Raw genomic sequence first — 25,490 nt, forward strand, 5'->3', positions numbered from 1 at the left:
AATAATAATAATAATAATAATAATAATAATAATAATAATAATAATAATAATAGGATTTATTTATATGCCACCAAATCACTAGGAATCTGGGCGGCTTACAACAGAGGAGATAATAGACGGTTCCCTGCCCTCAGGCTTACAATCTAAAAAGACACGACACAAAAGAAGGAAATGGTGAGGGGGGGGATCAGGTCCAGCATTCTTCTTTCCCTCTGAGGCCTGGATTAAGGCAGATGGACTGGAGGGAGGGCTCTTCTTCTTCAGGCTAGCCCTGATGGAGCTGGGCCTGCCTGGTCCACTCCCTCGCAGGCTGGAAGATGACAGTTATGGAGGGAGTAGTCTCTTCTTCCAGGCTAGCCCTGATGGAGCTGGGCCTGCCTGGTCAACTCCCTTGCAGGCCAGAAGATGACAGTTATGGAGGGAGGAGTCTCTTCTTCCAAGCTAGCCCTGATGGAGCTGGGCCTTCTTGGTCAACTCCCTCATAGGCCGGAAGATGACAGTTATGGAGGGAGGAGTCTCTTCTTCCAGGCTAGCCCTGATGGAGCTGGACCTGCCTGGTCAACTCCCTCAGAGGCCGGAAGATGACAATTATGGAGGGAGGAGCCAGTGATGAATGCTTGAGGAATGCAAATTCTGGCATGAATTGACCTAGGGCCTTTTCACATTACACAGGTATAGTGCTATGATTTCACTTTACATGCCATGGCAACAAACTCTAGAATGATTGGATTTGCATGAGAGGGGAGTCAGAATTTTCAGCCTCTAGTAACTTTAACAAAATACAAACCTCAGAATTCCAGAGAATGCAACCATGGCTTTTAAAGTAGAAGTATAGTGCTATAATTGTGTGGTGTTCAAACGTCCCCAGTCTTCACCCCCACAGTACACCAGACTTTAGTTAAGGGATGACAGATGATTGGTGAAAATTGTGTTTCAGGCCATTTTTCAAGACAACTAACAAAAAAAAATCACACTTTTAAAATATCTGGGATGCAAACAACCCAATGTATATTAAAAACTTATTTCACCTCATCCTATTGTGCTTCCTCTTCCTCTTCTTTTGAGAGGCTTCTCATCATTGACACCAGTGTGGCAGATGGGTGTAATGCAGCCATCTGGGAATAGCTGTGTTTGATAAGACTGTGAGCTGCAAATGACGAGGAATTTTGTTTCACTTTGATTTTGAGAAATTTTCCTTGGCAAAAATTGTATTAAAATACATCATTCATTCATTAATTCATTCATCCCCCACTCTTCAGAAATGCCTTCAGGGTGTTTTACACATTGGTAATTAGACAGTTCTGTGCTCTCAGGCTTACAATCTAAAAACACAACACACAAGAAAAGAGGATGGAAGTGGGGCAGTGGATTAAGTCCATCAGAAACTGGTGCTCATTCTCTCCCTCTGAGCCTATGACAATGGCAATTGGAATGGATGGAGAGCCCTTCTTCTACCTCTGGGATAGACATGGTGAAGCTGCGCCTGCCTCTTATTCTTTCCCTCTGAGGCCTTGGTGGTGCCAGTTGGTATCAAGGGAGGGCCTTTCTTCTGCCCCTGGGCAAGGCATGGTGGAGCTGTGATCTCCTCTTATTCGCTTCCTCCAAGTCCAGGATGATGGGAGTTGGCATGGAGGAAGGGCCTTTCTTCTGATTGGACTGGGATTGTGCAGCTGTGACTGCCTCTTACTCTCTCTGAGGCCATGGCAATGGCAGTTGGAATGGAGGTAGGGCCATTGATCAGCTTCTGGGCTAGGCATGGTGGAGCTGTACCTGCCTCTTATTCTCTCCCTCTGAGGCCAAGGTGATGGCAATTGGAATGGAGGGAATCATATTTTCAAAAATTATACTTAGAAATAATTATTTATTTATTTGTATGCCGCTCTTTCCCCAAAACTAGGACTCAGAGAGGCTTCACAGCATTAAAAAACCAGTACAATTAAAAACATAGAAAAAGGTACATTCAAAAGCAATTAAATTATTACAATATTAAAACAGATAGTTATTAAAAGAATAAAACACATTTTAAAAATATACAACTGTATATTTGTATAAAAAACTGTATCAATTTTTTTTGAAATTGTACATCATCCCAGCCTGTCCTTATAACAATTCCTTAAAAGCCTATGTGAAAAGGTAGGTCTTAACCTTTTGGTGAAAGGCCATCAAGGAGGGAGCCATTCTGATCTCCCTGGGAAGTTCAGAATGTAGGGGCAGCCACCAAGAAGGCCTTCTCTCGTGTCCCCACCAACCAAACTTGTGATGGTGTTGGGACGGAGAGAAAGGCCTCTCCAGAGGATCTGAAAGTCTGGGTCAGTTCATACAAGGAGATATGGTCTACTGAATCGTGTGGACTTGAGCCATATAGGCCTTTGTAGGTGATAACCAACACCGTGAATTGTGCCTGGAAACAAACTGGCAGCCATTGAACTGTTTCAGCAGGGTATTCTCTTGTCTCTGTAATCTGCCCCTGTTAGCAGCCTGGCTCTTTGAACCAGCTTAATTTCCCAAACACTCTTCAAATGCAGCCCCATGAAGAGCCCATTACAGTAGTCCAAATGGGATGTAACCAAGGCATGTACCACCGTGGCATACAATATGCATTGTAACACTTAAAAGACCAACTTAATTATACATCTAGCTATGAATTTTTGTGCAGACATTTATTGTATTTTGTTAAAATCACAGATTAATGCAGAACAGGATAGAAAAGAGTTACTGTTAAGGACACACAAAAGAGATGGAGCCCAGAAATAAAATGAATCATCCATATATACAGAGATAAGTGTCTTAGTAACCTCTAGGGTGCAATATAAGTCAATCCACCAGGATGGTGGTTCACATAGTTCAGGATGCAGCTGTGCATTTAATGTCAGTGAGGAAAGACTGCTCTGAGCTTTAGTTTATTTTACTTTATTTTTGAAGGCCAAGGTAAATGTGATTTTCATAAACATGCACACCTTTGGGGGTTTTGTCCTATGTGGCAACATGTCTTTTAGAGAGAGTTTACAATGAATATCAACTACGACAAACAGGAGAACAGAGTGAAACCTAATGTCTTTTACCGCACATAACAATTTCAGTTACAGTCTCCCACCCTGACCTGCTTCTCTGATATAAAACACACTGCAGAAATAATGCAGTTTGAGACCACTTTAACTGCCCTGGCTCAGTGCTAGGGAATCCTGGGAACTGTAGTTTATTGTGACACCAGAGGTCTCCGACAGAGAAGGCTAAACGTCTTAGAAAATTACAGTTTTATATTACATAAAATGGGGTATATTAGTTATAGAGTATTTTTCAGATACCTGTGGGAACAGGGAGGTCCTTCTATGGGAGAGGATATACCACAGCTACCTCCAACACAACAGGCACCTCCACCTTGCATAACTGAACCAGTTATCACTCCCTGGACCAACTTGATCAAGGCATATATTGAGGCCACAAGAGCATATGCCATCCTTTCCTATTTGGTTATATACCTAGCAAGGGTATAAAACATTGGTCATTTTATAAGTATCTATTTAGGAGACCAGCAATTGCCTGAACTGTAAACCAAAGCTCAACTCCATGCAACAGCTTCCTGGGCAACAGCTTCTTAATTCCTATCATTAATGTCAGGTAACAACAAAGAACCTTAATGACTTGAAGGTAAAACCCCACAGTCTATCTATGTCCATGAAATGGGGGTTCCTTCTTCCTACTGATAATTAAGATAGTCATGAACTATGACACAATGAAGTGTCAACTATTAATATGTGGAGTTTCTAGTTGAAATGAATGGGGCATACCTTATAAACAAAGATATTCTCTAGAGTCTTGTCCCGACAATAAATAAAGTGGAGTGGCAGTGCTTAACCCTGCTGCATATGTTATACAGAAATTAGACACTGTTCAGTTTTGGAATACTTGCTTAAAACATTGACATGTTTTCAAGCATGATAATGGCCTCCTTCATTTAATAAGATCCATTATTAGAATGCTCTGCTTCACTTAATAGGGGACATTATTTTTTCCTTCTTTAGCCAGAGTGTCTTCCACCATACAAAATACTTGTCATGAACTGTATATTGCTCTATGCTACGGTTGTTGATTACCTCCAAACTCATTTTATTCTGAAACCATTATCAAATATAATTAATTCTCTTGAAGTCTTGCACTTCTCCCAGTCAATAGCAAACTTCATGGCATTGCAATTAAATTAACCAATAGCTTCTTAGAAGCTGTAACATATATCTCTTTGAACATGTGGGAGATAGTCGCAGTAAGGAAGCCTATCATAGGAAAGATTTCCTGGATATAGCAAAATTACACTTTTGCTGATGGGTTTTGCTTTATTGAACACTTCACTACAGAATGGTCCACATTAACAATAATAATATATTTCTAGATTACAACTGTCAAGCAATTAAAGATTGTCTGCCTCATTAATCACCTGCCAATTGATGGCTGAGTTCTGTGATTAAATTGAAATTAAAATGCATATAGCCATAAACTAAATATACAAAGTAGGAATGAGAATCCTGTGGCCCATGATATCACAGATACTTTCCAAAGCACCATTCCCTCAAAAAGAAGAGGGAGCTAAAAGCAATTAAGTTGCAGATACTAGGTCAGGGCTCAGATGGCTTCACTTGTCCTGTTACTAGCCTAGGTTTGGAATAGGAGAGAGGAGTGAATAGACTTTGGATTCAATCTTGGGCTTGAAACTGTGGGTAACTCTCTTCTTCACTTCCTCCTTAACATTCCAGAACAGGGAATTTTCAGGAACAAAACTGCCTTTGGAATTAATCAAAATCTGGAGGAGGAGCAGTTTCAAGTGTCAGCTAAGTATTTTCAAGTGGCAGAACAAATTAGACATGGGAGGTGAAACTTGATTGTCCAAGCACTGGCCAAGTCCTTTCCTCCAAAACTCTGTCAGCATAGAGAAAGGTAGAATGAGTTTTGGTGGAAAGGGTTGATGGCATTAGCTGAAGGGTTTTGAGTGAGAAACCCCATCTCCTGATACCATGTAAGTTACTGGATTGGTATTGGAGCACTCTTCCCCTTCGTCTGTACTCAGCCTCTGCTATAAGGCTGGATTCAATGTTACACAGTGGAATTTCCCTTATAAAGCAGCACTTTTTGAAGAATGGATCAACAGAGCTTCCATTCAAAGATTTAGTAGAATCTTAACTTATTCCCTGAATGTCATAGGCTTGATGCAAACAAATCCCTTGGGATATTAGCTCAAATCACTGGGAACTCTTCTTGATTAATATCGGCGTGGAACAGACCACCCAAAAAGGGCAGCCTGCCATTGCCTGGATTTCTGCTGGATGGAAGCCTCAGCTGCCAAGTTTCCCGCCGGTGGAAAAAGAAAGCAGGTTCTTTTTGTGTTGCACTTGCAACGCCCAAGTGCGCAAATGATGCAATGATTATGTCACAAGTGGAACGCGACGTGTGGACGCTATGCATTTGTCACGTCGTAATAGCAGCACACGTGTAGACAGGACACCGCCATTTTGATACCGCCAGTAAGTACTAGGGTTAGGGAGCGTCTGCATGGTGCGCGCTCCCTAACCCTAGTAATGCCGCCACCATGCCACATTTTGCCCGTCTGTACCGGGCCTTTGATACTTTTTCACTTTGGGATCTCTTTACAGACATAATGAGACTATTGCTATCGAGGCTTAGCTCAACTCACTGCATAAATACCTTAATCTTTTCACAGTGGATTCTGTGATCTAGTATGATTCAACACATGCAGGCCTGCCTCAATGCATGCATTTTATCTATGAGCATAAAGTGTATTGGTTTTCATAGAGTCATAGACTTGGAAGAGACAACAAGGACCATCCAGTCTAACCCTTCTGCCATGCAGGGACACACTATCAATGCACTTCCAACAGATAACCATCCAGCCTCTGCTTACAAACCTCCAAAGAAGGAGATTCCACTCCAATCTGAGGTAGCACATTCCACTGTCAAATAGTTCCTACCATCCGGAAGTTCTTCCTCATGTTCAGGTGGAACCTCTTTTCCTATACAGTAGTTTAAATCCATTTTTCTGTGCCCTAGTCTCTGGAGCAGCAGGAAACAAGCTTGCTCCTTCTACAGGTTCTCATAAAATCCATAGAAATGAAGAAGATGCTACACAATGGCATCTTCTGCAATTTTATCCTCCTCTTTAATCCCATCCATGGCTCATGTTTACATGCTGTATACATTAGACAGAGTCTCTGATTTCTTGCTTGGGGCTGGATTGAATGTATACTTCAGACCTTTGCTGAAATCATAAAGTCCTTGTTCATGGTGACAGTCCAAACATCCTATACTGTATACAAATCCCCTGATGGCCTGCCTTTAATTATCTAACCAGAATGGTGGTGACCATACACCTACATACAAGATGGAGATAACAGTAGACATGATAGCCTTTTGGCTGAAGAGTGGGGTAATAATAATAATAATAATAATAATAATAATAATAATAATAATAATATCAGTGAAACACAAAGTTAGCAAGGGTACAGACCCTGAACACCCCAAGATGCATACAAAGTCAGAGTTGTAAGGGGTGGGGGTCTAAGAGGAAAGGAAGACAAACAGCTTTATGAGGATTCAGCATGTTCAGTCAGTGTGGAATGCTGAATGATTTGTTTGTCAAAGCAAGGAGAAGGTAATCAACTGGCCTGAATACTAAATAGCAGCATTCCATGCAGCAATATTTTTGCAGTTTACACTACTGGACAGTAATTTTTGACAGTTTTACTATAATGGAGCAATTCACTCATATGTGATATTTGCCCAGCTAATGTTCATGCAAGCAACTGGCATTGACATGCTGGCTACAGGGTATATGAAACTTCCACACGACCTTTTGCTCAATTAGGTTGAGTGGTTTCCATGTTCGTGATCTTTGTGGACTAGTTCAGGAACTGCAGTTAGTTTAAAAAATAAAAACAACTTACATGCTTTCTCAAATTATATCCTGTGAACTAGTTCAGGTATTCCACATATTTCCAGCATCTTTAAAAAATAATAAAATTAAAAATATATATAATATTTTTTTAAAAATACTGAGGTTCTTGAACAGCTCTGTCTGAGCTTTGTATTCAGTGCTAGAATAAATTTTTCATGCCACTGTCAAAACAAAAATACATTTTAAAAGTGAAGTAAAAGTACAATTGAAAGGTGATTTGAACTGAATTTATATCCTTGCATGAATATATAGTGTTGTCCAGTACCCTGTGCATCTAATTCCAAAAGGCTAAATACATGCAAATGAATCCTGGACTTCCAGCAGCGATGGCAGGGCAGTCGGTCACAGGAGATGGAGTTTGTCCCAGCGATCACCTAAACAGGAATATAATGATCAATATTCTTGTTATTCTCCTCTTGGGGAAGAGAGGGGAGAAAGGGGCTCAAAAAGGGTTCTGATTTACGGTGGGAAAGGACTTGGGACATGTGGTGGGGACTTACAGGCTGCAGGACCAGAACTGCAGAGCAGGCTGTCCTGTTAAGGCAGTCAAAGGATCTGGTGAAATGGGAAAAATTACAGTTATCACTGTCAGGAAGAATAGAAGTTATAAAAATGATAACCTTGCCAAAAAAATTTTTTATTTCAAAATATCTGAATATTGAGTAATGGCAAACCGATGTTAGAATGGCAACAAGAGTTAAGGAAATTTACATGGAACAGTAAGAAACCATGGATCAACTGGAAAACTATGATAAGACAAAGAGAAGAAGGTGGTGGTGGTGTTCCAGAATTAAAATCATATTATCAAGCAAGAGCATTAAATTGAATCGCAGAGTGGATTACATTAGAAAATTCTAAATTATTGAACAGAAGGTTTTAATTACTGTTTCGGTTGGCATGCCTATATCTGGTATGGTAAAGCGGCTGTCCATAATGGATTCCAACACACATTGTTAAAAAAAAAACTTACTTAAAGTTTGGGAGAATTTGAAGAAGAAAATATAGGGAGAAAACCTCTTGGGGTGTCACCACAAGAAGCATATTTGGGAAGATGGAAAGCATTGGAGGGTGGCGACTATAAAGATATACTAAAAGGGCAATTAAATAAGTATGAAATGAAGTCAATATATGATTTAAATCACTTGGCCCTAAAATGCACTGGTTTCTATATAGTACTAAAAGAAACAATCTTAATGGATCAAAAGACAAAGATGGGTGATGATAATAAGGAAACTGATGAGATACTATTTAACTTGAAGAAAAAACATCAAGCTATACAAGAGCGAGAGAACAAGAAGGTGAATTGATATCAGATGATATGATAAAATGGGCATCAGATGGTAATCGAGTGATTAGATTAGAGAGCTGGAAATATGCAAGAACAAAAGTAAAGAATTTACAAAGTGACAGGATTTAAAAGAATTATTTTAAAATGGAGCAGAGGTGGTATCTAACACCTAATAAAATAGCAAAAGTTTATAAAACGAATTCTAATGGGTGTCAGAACCTTTATTGAGATCAGTTATAATGCTGTATAATTCAGTTCATATATAATCACTTCCATTATGTTTTGAGATATCTGATCTATATTGTTCTGTTAGCTAAGATGTTGGGGGTGGGGTGGAGAGTATATGGGTAGAATATTAAAGTTGGTGTTGGTCTCTAAGTGGGGCCCTGTTAACTGCTTTGGAATGTTGTTTTAGATAACTAGCTGGGAATGTATCGAATGTTCAGGGTTATGTCTTGAGTGAGCGAGGTTGTGATGGCGACCTAGCTAAGTCGGTGTGGTGTGGAGAAACTAATGGTGGGGAAAGGAGAGGGCATTTTAAAAGTGTACATTTTTTGTCTGATATATTAAATCTTAAATTTACCTTAATAGATCATGGACATGGCCTTGGGGTATGCCTAGGAAGCATAGGAAGATTAAAGTGCAAAGTGTAAAAGGTTCAATTTAAATGTAGACTACTATAGATCAGTGAAATATAGTGAGATCTAAATGCAGAAAGAAACATAGCATGCTCCAAATGATCCATCTGACCAGGAATGTCCTATACCAGCTGCCATCTCCACTTATTTTAATGATGGACTGATAGGGACTGTGGACAATCTGTATCTTCCCTTCCATGCAGTTTTTTTTTCTCTGAAGAGAGCTTGTGTAAAACAGTTCCTAAGTAAAAACAGCAGACTCAAGGGAAAAAAATTCTGAAAGTCTTAAAATATACTATACGAAGGGTATTTTAATGACACACTTGCACTATTATCTTTTCGGTCAAAACAGTTTTTATCTCCTTGACACCTTCAAGTTCTGTAAATTGAAGTAGATATTTTGCAATGCTCTTGAAACAATTGGCAAAGAAAGTGCAGTTTTTCCTAAAGGTGAGGAATATTCTCCCTCTCAAGTGAGTTGCAGTCTTTACCTTATGTTATAGGTTTCTTCCAGTCCCAGTTTTTCAAGTTCCAAAAAATATTTAATATGAATCATTGATAAAATATGGTTATAAAGTGTTGGAAATATTCCACTCTGTCCCTATAATGTACATTGATCTACCCCTGGAATAAAGACCAGACACAAGAGGTACGGGTTAAAAACAGGACATTTATGACCTATTTATTAAGTTCTTAACATAACTGAAACTAGTAATCAACCAAAACAAATGTGGGAGACAGGGAAAGCTGCATACCGGTGTCTTACCGCAGACTGCCTCTGCAGCTTATCAAAAACGATGCACAGGGCCCTCAACGACAGTCCATAAGTTGGGTTGCGTTGGACAGCCCGCATAAGGAAGCCCAGCAAGAAGTCCCCCTTCCCAATCTTCGAAGATTAAAAGTCGGGGTATGCCTTCCAACCAGACCCAAGGTCCATTCCTATCACCACCCCCTCAGTTTGCAAGGCCCGAAAGGTGCTTCCAGAAATTTTCCTAACACCAGTAGGGTATCCAAGGTGCTTGCCGAGATCAAATCCAAAGATTTATGCAAAATATAAATAAATATGTCCAATTAGAATCAACAAATTCAAACCGAAATTCATGGTATTATTGTGACACCACCGCAGCCAATCGTCCCTTGTGCCCCTGGAAACAGTGTAGGCAAAAAAAAAAACCCATGGAAAAGGGGAAAATTCCTACACAGCCCCTAAGACGACCAAGTGAAACTTCACACTGTACCACCAGCGGGTGGGTGGGTCGGCAGTTAATCCAGGTATGAGAAACACCTAGGGGATGATAGGCAAAGCATGCCCTTAATCACACCCGGATTTAACTGCCCGGGTCTCCACCAGTAGGAGGGTAGCAAAAAGCCCACCAGCTTCACAGCGTCTGGCATGAAGGGGGAGTGGGTGGCCTCAGTGGGTTCCTTAGTATCTTTTGGAGTTTTGTGGGTCAGGACCCCTCCATGGATATACAAAATAGATATTCAAGTCCCATTATAATATATTGGCGTAGTAAAATGAGGCCCCTTATATAAAATGAGCAAAATCAAGATATGCTTTTTGGATTTTTTAAAAATAATTTCAAACTGATGGTTGACTCTCGGAATGCACGATCTATGGATATTGAGGGCGGATTGTATCTATAGGTATCAAAAATCTCCCCTGCCTCCTCATATTTACATATACTGTACTGTGCTCTTTTAGTCCAGGTGACCGCAATACTTTTTATTGTTTGGTGTGATTAATTTGCTCTTTGTTTCTCCTTGCACCTACATTTTCAGAGCTGCTAAGATTTAAAGGATATGTTTTCTTAACCCCCCCCCAAAGCCCCCACATTGTGTCAAAGTGGCACATAGGGTTAGATCCAGAGTTTGGGGTGAACAGGAAGGAAGGCAGGAAGGAGACAGCCAAAACTGCTCCGTGGTCCAATCGCCCCAGGGCTGCGCAAACATACACTATGGCCCATGCATGGTCCCAAATGGACTGTGCAAGGAGCAGAAAAGAGTTGCTCCTTTTGGACGCCTTAGACAGCTCTGGTGCAACCTTGGGAAGCTTCCAGGCCCTTCGGGGCCATACATCATCAAAATTCCACACCCTGGAGCAGCCAGAAGCCGCCCCCACTGCCGTCTGGTTTCAGGCCTAAATTAGTTAAATGTAGTTCCAATGAAATCAACAGGACTTGAGTCATAATTGTCAGTGGTGTGGAGTTTAACTTAGTCAGATGTTACAAAGTAATATGCACATAAAGTATTAAGTATATAACATTAATCTTAGGATAGGCTTCAAGGAGCCTGATATATAAATTAATAACAATTCTGTGTGAGATAAAAGTCTTTGTATTAAAACAAGTGATTATTTGGTTGTGTAGAAGGGTCTTTTAGTAGTATGCAAGTTATTTTTAAATTAAGGTAATGAATATGTTAGTTAATTTTTTAAAAAGCAACTCATTTTACATACAATTTAAACTCTATGTTGGAGCCATCTCAGGTCACATATTCATAGAGAGGCTAAATAATTCAGGTACATGCCAACTAACCATCAGAGATTCTTGCCTCGTATGAGAACTCTTCCTACACCAATTTGTGCCAAAATGGTCCAAAATTAGTATTTTGTGAAGCAAAGCATACACACACTTCACACACACAGCCAGCAGAGAAGGATAGGCTGCTGGATCAAGAGTCAAATAGTCCATCCAGTGGTTTGCTTTTCAAAATCTCATGCAACAAGGCGAAGCAATAATATTTGTGTAAAAATTCATTATGGCAATTTGTTCCAAGCAAACCAGCTTCACAGTGCCATATTTGTCTCAGACATGCACAATATATTGCTTTCTCACTGAGGAGCAGAACAATTTTCATCTTTCTCATAATGATGTATGGGAAGGAGACAAGCAAAGAGTTGAATCTGAAATACACCCAGTGATAGCAGTATGTTAAAGTATTTGTCAAGCCAAAAGAGCTCCTGGATAGGAGAAGAGATAAAATCTTTAATCAAAACTAGCACCTCCATTAGCCTAGAAAAATGGGTTTTTTTCAGAGGACCAACAAACCATCTCAGGGGCACCAATGCTGCAAACCAAACGCAATCTCAAGACATCGGACCCCTACAGATGCACAGCAGAAAACATTTTCTGTATCTTAACCACTACCCATCCAGGATTAAATAGGATGACATACACACTGTCTGTTGAGGAAAACTGTATATCTGTTTCCTACAGCACCTCCCACCAACAGTTTACTCTAGAAGGAATTGGCAGCCTGTTGGGGCTCTTGGACATCTCAGCGGCTTTCGATACCATTGACCATGGTATCCTTCTGGAATGCCTGAGGGAGTTGGGCATAGAGGGGCACTGTGCTCCAGTGGCTCCGATCCTACCTCTCAGGCAGGTCCCAGATGGTGAGGCTGGGGGACAGTTGCTCTTCTAGGAAAGAGCTTACATCTGTGTCCCTCAAAGCGCCATCCGGTCCCCCATTGTATTAACATTTACATGAAACCGTTGGAGAGATATCTGGAGTCATGGGCACGGGGTTATCAGTATGCTGATGACACCCCAAATATGTTTCTCCATGTTCCAACTGCACATGACTAAGGATGGCATCTCCCCCTGAACTCCTGCCTTGAGTCCAGTAATGGGTTGATGAGGAAAAACAAACCAGGCTGAATCCAGAGAAAACGGAGGTACTTGCCATAGGTTCCTTAGGTCTGGGGAAGGAAATTTGTCCACCACTCCTAACAGGGTTACATTCCCCTGAAGGATGAACTTCGCAGTTTGGGAGTACTTCTGGATCCATCTCTATGTTTGTCTTCTCAGTGGATGCGACGGCCAGAAGTGCTTGGTTCTAACTTCGGTTGATACGTCAACTGCAACCCACCTCAACCGAAAGGACCTTGAAGCTGACAGTACATGCTCTGGTAATCACGCGTCTTGATTTCTGTAATGCGCTCTACATGGGGTTACCCTTGTATCAAGTTGGCAGAAGCTTCAACTAGTGCAAATGCGGGGGCCAGTTGGTCACTAACTCTTGAGATTTGACCTACCTATTTTTAAAAGAGCTACACTAGGCTCCCAATTAGCTTCTGGCACAGTAGGTGTTGGTTATTACCTTTAAAGCCCTACCATGGCTTGGGATTCGGGTTACTTACAGGAACGCATCTCCCATACAATCCGCCTCACTCTAGAACAAGTGGAAGCCTGTTGGAGGTGCCATCATCCAAACATGTTTGTTCCACTTCCCAAAAGCTTTCAGTATGCTCTCAGTCTATGGAAGGGACTCCCAAGGAGACTCGCCTTGTTACATCCTTGGATTTTCAAGAAGGCAGTAAGAGACGAGCTCTCCACTGCACATATCCTCCTGACCTTTTATGAAGACCATTAGTAAAGACCGACAGCACCTGACCCTCGTGATTGACCCTGTGAATTGGTGGTGAATGATGTGATTATGTTTTATGTTTTTAGCTGTGGTTTTAATTATATTAATGTGTGTAATATACAAGTGTTTTTAACTCAGTTGTGATCCCGCCCTAATCCATTGGGAGTGGCGAGAGAGAATACAAATAAAATTATTATATTATATTATTATTATTTATTATTATATATTATCAAAACAAAGCAACCCCCCACTCCTGACCAAGAAATCTTACATTGGCCTGGTACAGACCACCCAAAGGTAAGCCTGAACCCTTTTTGCACTGGATTGGGGCCAGGTAGCCTCACCGGCAGCCCTTGTCCCCAATTTGCATTTTTCCATGCCACGGGAAGTGACAAAATCCCAGTTCTCCGTGGCCTGGACAAAGGTGTGCCAGTGGATGAATGCCCTGGACATCCCGCGCTAAGAGCAGAAAGGGCAGCTTTCTCCTCGCATCGTTAGTGTGGCATTTGGCTGCCGCACCCAATGATGCACATGCCCAAAAAAGCTCTGAAACAGAGCTCCTTTTTGCGCTGCTGGTAAGGCATGATAAGTGCCCTCCAGCGGCACAGTGACGTGCCTGTGAACATGCCATTTGGATGTGTCGCACAGGACATGTCATGGATTACATCCCCATGTGGGCAGGGCCACGCAATATGGCGGCACCCACACATGCTGGGGTTCAGGAGTGTGTAGTTTTTTAAGATTAATGGCTATTAATTTTATTGACAGTTTTTATATGTATTTTAAGTATTGGAGGTATGTATTTTAGTGGACTGTAATCCCACGGTCAATCCATCTGGGAGAGGTGGGAAATATAAACTTATTATTATTATTATTATTATTATTATTATTATTATACTGCATGCTCCTGAACCCTAGTATTGATATCGCCATGCCCCCTTTTGGCCTGTCTGTCTTGGGCCTAAGAAAACCCTGGAATAGGTTTGCCTTAAGGTCACCATAAATTACTGAAGACTTGAAGGCAGATAACGGCAGTAGCCCTGGAGCTGAAAGTGGTAAACCTTATTTTTCCTGTCCCCACATTTATCCAGCAACAATTCTATGAGGTAAGTTAAGCAGTGAAGCTGCTGGTGGTTTATGGTGACCATACAAGCTTTATGGAGAAAGTGGGATTTAATCCTGGTAACACTATCATGATAATTAATAGAATCATAGAGTTGGAAGGAGATAAGAAAAGTCTGTTCAGAAATCTGTAGTTTAATTTTTGTTCCATCCTGTCACTTAAAATCAAATAGAAGATTGTAGAAAAGAAAACATGAACAAAAATTATTGGAAGGTGGAAATATTTTCTTTATAGGGTGCCCTAAGTGTTTGAGATTTCTGTACTCACCTGTGTAGTAAGTTCCTTGAAGTCAAGCTGGTTGCTTACTCTTAGTGTGGATCTGAGCGGATCTGTTGTTGTATCTTAGGCCCGATACAGACAGTGCAGAAGCGCCATCCTTGGGCCAAAACTAGGGCTGGGGAGCGTGCAGCAACCGCACGCTCTCTAGACCTAGTTCATATGGATGGCGCCATTTTGAAGGTGCACCATCCATACACAGCGTGGGACAATGGCATCACGTACACACCATCTCCACACTGACTGGCGTGTGTGTGATGTCACTGAGCCATTGGAGGGTGCTTGTGGCACCCTATCTGCGGCACAGAAAGGAACTCCGAAACAAAGCTCCTTTTGGGTGCGCGCTTTATTCCCACGGCAACTAGATCCCATGGCTGCACCTGTCAGGGTGTCCGGGGGCATGCAGCCCCAAGGATATCCCTTTTCCAGGTTTTTGTAGCTCTATTTGCACCCTCCAAAGGCCAGATCGAGGCCATGGCATGAGGTTGCCACAACCACGATCCAGCCAGAAAAGGGGCAGCTACATGCTGACCCTTATGAGCTGTTTGTACAGCCCCATAGTCATGCTAAAAACAACAACGTTTGAATGACCCCTCAGACCCAGCCTGCTACAGAATGTGTGTGGAATGAAACAAGGAGACAAGACAGACAGAGACATAACCCATGAAGAAGGGAAGAACAAGATAAGAAAGCAAACAGAAAGAGAAGGGAAGAGAAAAAAAGGCAAAGTGATAGCAGTAGAGACCAAACAGCATGTGTGTGAGAGAAAGAGGGGAGGGTTTTATTCTTACCTCAGGTCAGGAACCCAGCTTCCAGACTGGTGCCTTGAGTTAATGAATCACACCCCTTGGACAGCCAGCTCCTGCACTCTATGGCTGGTGGCCTATCAGTTCACCAAGGAATAAAGAACGATCAAGTATCTGCTGGTTTTAAATTAAATTAAATCAGAAGAGATTGATTAAATTGAAACAAAAATCAATGCAGTGGTTATTTTCAGCAAGCAAAATATTTAATTTGGAATAATGAAATAATACAAATAAGACATATTTTATGTTATGCATTTGAACTGAATTATATTTTTTTAAAAGTGCTGCTCTTTAGTACTTCCAAAACCTAGAATATGTTCCTACCTCCACACAGTTGTCTACCCTTGCCTTGAAGTATAATCTAAATCCTAGGGAGCCAGCAACCTGTGTTATATAACCTAGCTCTGTACTTTCCACCCCAACATCATGCCACACAATGTGATATCTCTCCTGCACTGCCTTCTCCTGGTGAGCACAGGATGCAGCCATACTCATAGAGCACAACCATTCTCTGAGGGTGTGCATAAATTTTCTGTCTATCTTTCCCTGGAAAATAGCATTGTTTGATAGTACATTTATATTTGTGTGTTGTATTGGGGAAATTCCAAACTTTTCTGAAATTTCCAGAGGTGGTTGCCACCACTGAAAGGACTCTATACACTTGGCAACTTACCTTCACAGCACAGGGTTTTGTTCTATATTTCTAGATAGAGCTCCCATTTTGTAACCTTGGCCAATATGAAATTATATATGAGAGAAGGCAACATCTAAGGGGTTTTGATTTAGGGTAGGAGGGTCACAAAATTGACTCTACAGTTCTGCACAGAAGCAAAGAAATGTATGGCTGCTGTGCCTTTTCTTATGAAGGCTGGAGATGTTTCATGCATATCAGTGGTGGCAATCATGGAGCCCTTTAGATGTTGAAGGGAAAATCTCCCCTCTGCTTCTCTTCTTCTGGAAGATAAAGACCTTTTTACATGAACCAGCATTTGGCTATTAAGTGGCAGTGCAGAATGAGGGGGGATTTTTGGTGAGGTTTGTGTGCTGCGTTTTTATTCTCATGCTTATGCTTTATTTTAAGCTGTTTTGAATTAGTGATGCATTGGTAGGGTAGCTGAATATTAGGGTAGCTGGAATATTGATTTAATCTCTGTCATATACCAATTTGGGTCCTATGTCAAGAGAAAGGCTAGATATTAATTCACTAACTAAATGAATCAGCATTGGTTTTTAGTGGTTAGGACTTCATGAGGCCTCCCTCCACCCTGGTGCATATGAAGCATCCCTTTGTATGGTTTTGAATGGGGAAAAAGGACCAATTTGATCAGTTTCTGTGGTCAATTCCATGTCTTCTAAGACAAAAGCTGTTATGTTAACCCAGCATAGTAACTACAAACTAGGCTCTGCATTTCCTTTGAAACAAATGCAATAACTGTTGGCATGTCTCATCAACGTCAGGATTCCACAGATGTTTTGCAACAAGAATGCTCCTTTCATTAGATTTTGAGGACAATGTGTCCTTTTCTTAATAACTCTTAGCTGCATCTTAATTGGTAATTAAATGAATAAAAGATGTGCTTATTACTACTTAATTGACTTGTTTGCTTTCACTGCAACCACTGATATATTTGGGAGTAGCAAATAGGAGCTGTCATTCTTTGTGTTTCATACAGTCTCTGGAATAATTTATCTTCTATGGTAATCAAAAGCTGCCTCCTTTTAAGCGTCTAGTTTGAAAGCATTATTATCATGTAAAATGAGGAAAATAAAATAAAGAGTGATTTTACACACCTGCTTTGAGACGTTATTTACTCTCTGCTCACATCTTACTATACTATACCATAGAAAGGAGGATCCCATACATCATGGTTTCTTTATTCATATTTATACTCTTTCCTTCCATAATAATAAAAAATGTACAGTAGATAGTACTAATAGTGGCAGTAGTAATAATGGTGGTAGTAATACATGGTGATGATGATATTTATTTAATTGTATCCCTTTTCCCAAAAAGTGTGACTGAAAACAGATTACAATTTAAAAGAACAATTAAATACACAGAAAAAGTGAACATTAAAATAGAATTAAGTTATTCACAGTTTTAAAACACAGTATCAAGTTAAAAGAATAAAATACAATTAAAAAGATTAAAAGGTATTAGAAACATTTCTGTTTAAAATAATATAGCAACCTTTAGCCTGATCTTTAAAAATTTTCTGTTTTAAATACCTGTTGGATTTTTAAAAATGATAATAATAAAAAGATTTTAGTCTACTCATAGAAGGATAAGAAGGGGACCATTTTGGCCTCCTTAGGATGGCCCTCTCTCGTGTCCCCACCAACAGTGCTCAGGATGGTGGTTAGACTGAGTAAAGGGCCTCTCCTGATGATCTCAAAGCCTGAGCAGGCTGATAGAGACACAATCTGCCACACAGCTTGGACCTGTTCCATATAGGAATTTATAGGACATAACCAACACTTTGAATTGTACTCAAAAACAAACTGGTAGTCGGTGGAGCTGTTTTAACAGAGCATAGTATGAATATATATTTATGCATAGTTAGCAGCAAGGTTTTTTTAAAAACTATACTGAGGATTATTACAAAGCATTTGAGAACATGGAAAAGGGACTAATTTATCCCACAGAGTGTTTTTTTTAAGGGTTGGTAATTTTCTGATTATTATAATAATCAATTCAGAGAAATAGAAGACAACAACAATAAAGGGAGAACAAGAAACCTCTTCCACAAGTTCCATGAACTCAGTGAGAAATTCAAACCAAGGGTGGGGATGCTCTGCTTTCAAAAGAAGAACATACAACACAAGCAAGAAAAATGAAATAAAAAAGAGAATGGACACAATACATAGTAGAGTTATATGAAAGAGATGGAAAAAAAATGAATGACACGTCAAATAAGAATCCTACAAAGATGAATCCCAAGTTCTAGAAGATGAAGTGGAAGCTGCACTCATTCCGCTGCCCTAATGCCAGCCCAAATCGGAGCAGAAAAGATCCACTCTTAATTTGGGCCAGTAATGGGCTGCCTTTGGCAGTCCCAGGGGCAGCTTCTGGGCACTCCAAGGGTATGTAGCATGTAAATGTAAATGTCACATCCCCAGAGCAGCTAGAAACCACCCATGTCTGGTCAGCCAGGGCGGCTTTCAGGCACTTTGGGGGCATGTGGTATCTAAACACCACATCCCCAAGCTGCACGGAAACCAGCTTTTCAGGCCAGTCTGTTCCAACACTCAGTCTATCTTTTACACTAACCTTGTCCACTGAAGCATCGCATGATGCATCAGTTACCAGACTGTACAGTTTCAGATACACATGTAGGCTGAGAATATTTGGATACTCTCTGATAATCTGAACACTCATTTAAATGTTTCTGATTAATAAGAGGGCTGAGGGAGAGCAATGTAAATGTCATTAAAGAAAACCCTTAAGAATTATTTGTTTATGTTTGGTAAAAAAAATATCCAGAGGCATAATCATGGTAGCAAGTTACAGCAAGAAATGTATCTGAGACTAGAAAAAATATTATGTCATAAGGTCATGTAAAGTCCATTCCATCAGATTTATGTTATCTTTTACTGAGTTCTCAGGAGACGTAAATTTATGAAAAAAATAGCATAATGTTTATTCACAGTACTGGTTGAGTCTCCCTTGTCCAAAATGCTTGGGACCAGAAGTGCTTTGGATTTTGGATTTTTAAAGATTTTTTAATAGCTATATTTGCATATATGTAAATAATGAGGTATCTTGAACATGGGACACAAGTCTAAACACAACATTCATTTATGTTTCATATTTGCTTTATACACATGACTTGGTGATAAATTTATACAATACTATTAATCATATTGTGCATGAAACAAAGTTTGTGTCCATGGAACCATTAGAAAGCAAAGGTGTCACTATCAGAGCCACCCATGAAAATGTTTTGGGGTTTTGACTGTTTTGGAATTCTGGACAAGGGAGACTCTATCTGTAGTAATATTTGGTGATAATGTAATGTTTGTAGCATTTTTAAATTCTTTAAAATTTGCATGTTGTAGAACAATGATAATATTATTTGTACATGTTCAGTGACATTAATTTGCGACCCAAATTTAAAGGGAACAACACATATGACGAGGCAGAAAACCCAATAGCAAAGGGACAACCCTAGTTATTAGGTTTCTTACCTGGTCATATGTGTTGTTCCCTTCAAATTATGGAGTGTATTGAGATGGTCTCAGTATTGCACTCTCAAAATGAATATGCAATAACATAATAGTGAAAGCAATGAAATAAGTGAAAGCTTCTACAAAGATCTCTAAAAATTGTTGAAATAGCCAAGAGAAACCAGATGTTAGTTCAAGTTTCATAACATGTTAAGTTCAAATGTTCTCCATTGGGCATGAGAGCTTTAATTTTCTACTTTAACATCACAAAACAAACATGTAAGTCATGTCAATGATTGACTGTTATTCCTTGATAGTGTTTGTGTGTATGTAACCAGGTGGATGAAGACATTGGGAGGGTTGATAGGGCAAGGCAGGAAGCTGGGGGGTTGGAGGACCCAGGAGACCTTTGGGAGGAAGAAACCCCACCCTGAGGGAGGGGGTTAAAAACTGAGGGACAGGTGGACTAGAGGAGGGGCCGGGTACGCGAAAGACTGGGGCATGCAGAGGCAGTCGCGGAAGGGAGAGGTGGAATGTTAAGGAGCCCAGGATGAGAAGGCTGCCCAGTGACTTTGCAAGGGCGGCACTCGTTGCTGAGGGCTTGGCCCCGAACTGATATAGCATTGCCAGACCCCAAGGTGGAGGGAGATTTTAAGTATCTCAATGAAGGAGATTGGAGACACCAGAGCTCAGGACCCTTGTTGGGTGAGTGGTGGGACCTCAAGGGAGAACAGCAGGAGCAAATGCGGGGGCCAGTGTTGAAAGAAAAGGCCGACACTGAGCCCTAGGAAAAGTGCCGCGGAAGTGGACACATGGAAACAATGAACCCAGAAGCATGAGAGCGAAGGACTGTGAGGGGAGGGCGGTGGTGAGGTAACCGTGCCTGAAACTCGTGATGTTTGTGTTATACAAGTTGTTGAGTTTATTCAAGTAAAGCTTGTAGCATCTCATTCAGCATCGGCGTCTCCTTGTCCAGGCAGTCAGGGCTAAGAGGGACCACGTGTGAGCCAGATGTCCCAGGGAGCGAACGTCCTGCCCACAGTGTATTTGCAATATAAAATTATCATCTTGGAAATGACAGCCACAATTTCCAGAAGGAGACTATTTATAATAGCTACCACCATCACCACCACCAACACACACAGTGGGCAATAGAATAGTGTATAAATGCTAAATTTTGAATAATTTGTTTTAAAAAATATTTATTTCTTTTATTTGCCTTCCAGGGAATTTGGTCGTTGGAAAGTAAACAACTTAGCTGTTGAGAGAAAGAACTTCCTTGGCTCCCCGCTGCCTCTCGCCCCTGAATTTTTCCGAAACATAAGACTACTAGGACGCAGACCGACTCTTCAGCAGATCACAGAAAATCTTATCAAGAAATATGGGACACACTTCCTGCTGTCAGCTACCCTGGGAGGTAAGGTCTTACATTACCATTTAATAAGTATTTCAGCTCCACTATGTGAACTTGACAGGAGGAACAAATTTGTGTAACGGGAGAGGAATAACTGTCTTTGTGACAGAGGAGAACATTTCCCCATCTTTCCCTATTTGTGTGGTTATCTCTATGTTCTCTCTTTAAATTTGAAAGAGAAAGTTTCTCATCTATGGAACAGATTTTATATGTTTTCAAACCAAAGGCAAATCAAATGAAAGACAAAATAAGTTTTCTAGACGTCTATTCTGCACTTGTTCACTTGAGAATAAGTCATGTCAAACTTAGTGGTGCAAATTGCATGGGTTGTACTAAGTTGTAAGTTTACTTATTTTATATGCTCACCGGAGTCTCCTGTTCTTCTGCATAAATGTTATAAGGAAGAATGGAAGGGGTAGAAGTAATTTGGGAGAGCGAAAGTGCAATATGTGTGAAATAAATGTACTAAATTTTAAATCATTATTCAACAGGCAGCAACCTTTCAAATTATTCATTGCCTGTGCAAGAATCAAATAAAGTTTTTTTTCAGTTCCTAGATCCAAGTTGTCACCATACCAGAATAGCTCCCTGCACCCTCTATCCCAAATTACTCCTTCTTTTTCATTATTATTATTATTAGTTACATTTTTATTTCATGTTTTTGCTATGATTACTTAAGGCAGATGATCAGTTAAAGCACTTTCAGTGCAAAAGAGGAAGCAGAAACCCAAACACCTTGTATTTTTCCAGGGAGCCTCTCCAAATGGTGTGATGAGATTTCCCTCAGTTACACATGGATCCACATCACTGGACAACGTGCAGCAGAAAGTGTTAAATAATTTCATTCCTAAGCACTGTTGTTGTGATGTGACTAGGGATTGATTAGCATTTCATTGGGTTCAATTTTTTTTAAAAAAAATATCAGTATTCACAAATTACCTTCATACATTTGATAGAATAAAATTATAAAATCTCAGCATAAACAATAATCTAGGAGAAAGTAAAAGCAACATTCTTCCTCTTCTTGACAGTGAATTTTGAATACTTGTATCTTAAAAGTCTGGGCTTGAATCCATTATGTGCATTATGTAGATGCACACCCATGTTTGAATTGAAATTCAAATATCTGCCTCACTGAATGGGCTTGATGAATCTTTGATAAATATAAGAATGAACAAACTACCCTTGACTCACTAGTTGTCATGTGTCTATGTGCCATTTTCACCTGTCATATTTTGGCAGCTCCATCTACTACATAGGGTTTTCTTAGACAAGTAATACTCAGAGGTGGTTTAAAAAGGGTTTATTTATTTATTTATTTACATACTCAACACATAGATATGGATATGTACTCACATGCTTGCATGGTTTTAAAAGGAATTCAACAATTAATTCATCCTAATCAATGAGTATTGGCTTTTCAGCTAAGCTCTTTGCAAGTAAAATCACTCACACCCACAGTGACATGGATGCTCCTTTCTTTGCAGAAATGCCAGTGAATGCACCAATGTACCCAGAGCACTATCTAGTCATAGACTGTTGGGTGTTTAGGCCCTATTGAGCAAAGTGCTTAGAGGAGTTTGGCCAAGCACCTGTTTGCTCAAATTGTGCCCTTCTTGGTTCATAACACTGTTTGTATTGATTGGTTACAATGATAAAGTAAATAACTCCTTCGAAGAGGAAGGAGCCTCAACTGTCTTAAAGGAGGAAGTCATGAGGCTATTCCTAAAGGAGGCTTCTCTGGTTTAACTGACAGATAGTCATAAGGGCAAAGTGTCTGAGTGAATGATTGCTATGATATGCCACCCTCTCATGGATGACACTGATTAATTAGATCAATTCCAATCTAGTTTCTCATCACTGGCATTAAATGTCTTTTGTTGCCTTGATAGATTGTTGTGCCAGAAGAAGGATGAGGAAATGCAGCTCTCCTATTCCCCTGGTCCTCTCACTGACTTTCAGTGCCATCAGTCACGGTGGGGACTGGAGGAACTGTGTTTCACTGTTTCACTCTTGCCAGGATGGCCACTTCCAGGAGGAAGTGCTGGGGGACTATGGTGTTGCAAGGACTGAATTTCTTTAACACCAGCTGCTATGAGATCACCCACTATCTGAGACTGGGTATCATCAGCATGTTTGTGATATTCAGCAGGTCTACTCCTTCCTTCCTTCCTTCCTTCCTTCCTTCCTTCCTTCCTTCCTTCCTTTCCTCCTCCTCCTCCTCCTCCTTTTCTTCTGTTTTGGTCAAATTCAGCTGTAGAAGTGCTTAACAAGCATTTGAAATCAGTTATTGGATGAGGGCCAATAAACTGAAGCTCAACCCAGATGAGATAAAAGTACGGTGCATGGTTCATGAGAGCGGGGCTTTAACTCAGTTTACAGCAGGGATGGGTAACCATCAGAAGTTTGGGAGCTACATCAATCTCAGTGGGACTCCAAAGCACCACACTCTCTATTTTTTTCCTGCAGTTCCTACAATGCCAATTTGTTTGTGTGGTCGTGGGGTTCCTAGAAAATATGGTTTGAAATGATCCATAATAATTGGTGGTGACAGCATTTTTGTACTTGTCTCACATTTTTAGAACCGGATACAAACATAAAATGGCTGAACAATAATTTCCTGTTGGGAAAAAAAACCTTGTCCAGGCCTCCCCATATATAAAAATCAGTTTAAAATGCTTGGCCTTTTTGAAGATATAAAAATGTAATTCCTGCCCATATTGTGGGGGTGGGATTTAGAAACATGAAGAACCTTGCAATGGATCACAAAAATACCCTGCCTGACTGCATACAACCTTCAAGTTTACTCACCTCTCCTCTAAAGAACCAAGTTCATAGTTTAAGGGCATCAGTTCTGCCCTTCATATTGGAGGCCCAAATGTATCTCTGGAAGATTGCACCACATTTAGGTTGTAGTATTTTAATTATGGAACACTTTCCCCTTAAAGGTTTGATGTGTACTGATTCTGATATCAAACTTATTTCTTCAAAAACAGTTCTTTAAAAATTATTTGTTTGTGTAGACCCTTGCTTTAGCTGAAAGTGGATTTTACAAGGAAGGACTACGATCCCCATTCTGTTCTACTACTAAGATCTCCAGGTTCAGCCAAAAGTCTTTATTCTGCATCAAATTGTGGTTTATGGACTGCAAGGCTATCATTTTTTGTCCCCACGACCACACAAACAAAGCTGATGTTTTGTTCCTTTTTTTTCTTTTCTGGAGGATTCTTATAATTAAAATTGTCCAACATACAATAAAAGGTAGATACAAATAATTCTGGGCATAATGTCCAGCTAACAAGCCTCCTTGTCTACTTTGAAATCAAGATTTCTTCCAGAGACTGGCAACAGGGAGATAAAAATATTCAAGAGAGTTCAGATATAGCTATAGCCACATGGCTCCCATTAGTATTAATGGAAATAGCATACCTAAATTCTTACATGCTGTTCTGAAAAGTGATGCCAATGTGTGCAACACTGGTAAATGAACTGGAGGAGGGGATTGAACATACCATCTCTTTGATAACAGGCTGAGTGGGCAAGGAAACAATCCAGTGGAGAGATCTAGAGATGGAGGAGTAGGAATTATGCAGCAGGAAAGCTAATTAGTGCTCAGAATTGCCCACCTAGGCAACCTTGAAAAAGTGACAATTGAGCAAAACTGTTTTATCCCTTGGTGGGTGATTATATTAAAGATAATTCCTGTGATTGTGTAGCCTTCCCGCCGGACAATCTTGTCAAACACCTTTGATTCATGTAAAGAATGGCTTTCTTTAATTCATTTTCTGCAAGTGAAGATTAAGAAAATGACAGTCCCTTCTGTCTCCATAGCATCTCATAGCAGCGCTGGCTTTGTTAAAGGTTTTTCTAGACATAGGTTCTTTCATCATTTAAGACAAAAAATATGTTAAGCCCCCCTCCCCCCCATCATGTCTTATTTCCTCGTTTTTAAAAGAAAGTAGGAGTGTGACATAGTGATTTGAGCATCAGACTATGATTCTGGAGACCAAGGTTTGATTCCTGTTTGACCATGAAATCCACTGGATAACCTTGGGCAAGTCACATTCACTCAGCTTCAGGGGAAGGCAATGGCAAACCTTCTCTGAACAAATTTCACCAAGAAAACACCATGATAGGTTTGCCTTAGGGTTGCCATGAGTTAGAATGACTTGAAGGCATACAACACACACAGGAAAGCAGTAAGTAGATCAAAATGTCATGAAGTGAAATGTAGTAGACACACTACAGAGAAACACACACAATATATGTGAAGTTGAAGGCGGTCACGGCTGGCATCCATAGTTTTTTGTTGGCTTTTCGGGCTATGAGGCTGTGTTTTAGAAGAGTTTATTACAGACATTTCACCAGCCAACTGTCACTAGCATCTTCAGAGAATGCTGGCATGGAAGTTAGTGGGGTATCTATACTGTGTGGCTTCCCTGTGCA

At 40.3% G+C, this 25,490-nt stretch overlaps 1 protein-coding gene across 3 annotated transcripts in view; it reads left to right on the forward strand.

The window, feature by feature from the left end:
- Window positions 1–25,490, forward strand: part of BRINP3 (BMP/retinoic acid inducible neural specific 3) — a 316,730-nt gene that overhangs the window by 146,193 nt on the left and 145,047 nt on the right. For all 3 annotated transcript variants that reach the window (XM_042466360.1, XM_042466361.1, XM_042466362.1), the window contains exon 3: window positions 20,857–21,047. In XM_042466360.1, the coding sequence (XP_042322294.1) occupies window positions 20,857–21,047 (191 nt within the window). The remainder of the gene's footprint in view (window positions 1–20,856; window positions 21,048–25,490) is intronic.

This window comes from Sceloporus undulatus, chromosome 4, assembly GCF_019175285.1.
Source record: "Sceloporus undulatus isolate JIND9_A2432 ecotype Alabama chromosome 4, SceUnd_v1.1, whole genome shotgun sequence".
Taxonomy (NCBI): Eukaryota; Metazoa; Chordata; class Lepidosauria; order Squamata; family Phrynosomatidae; genus Sceloporus; species Sceloporus undulatus.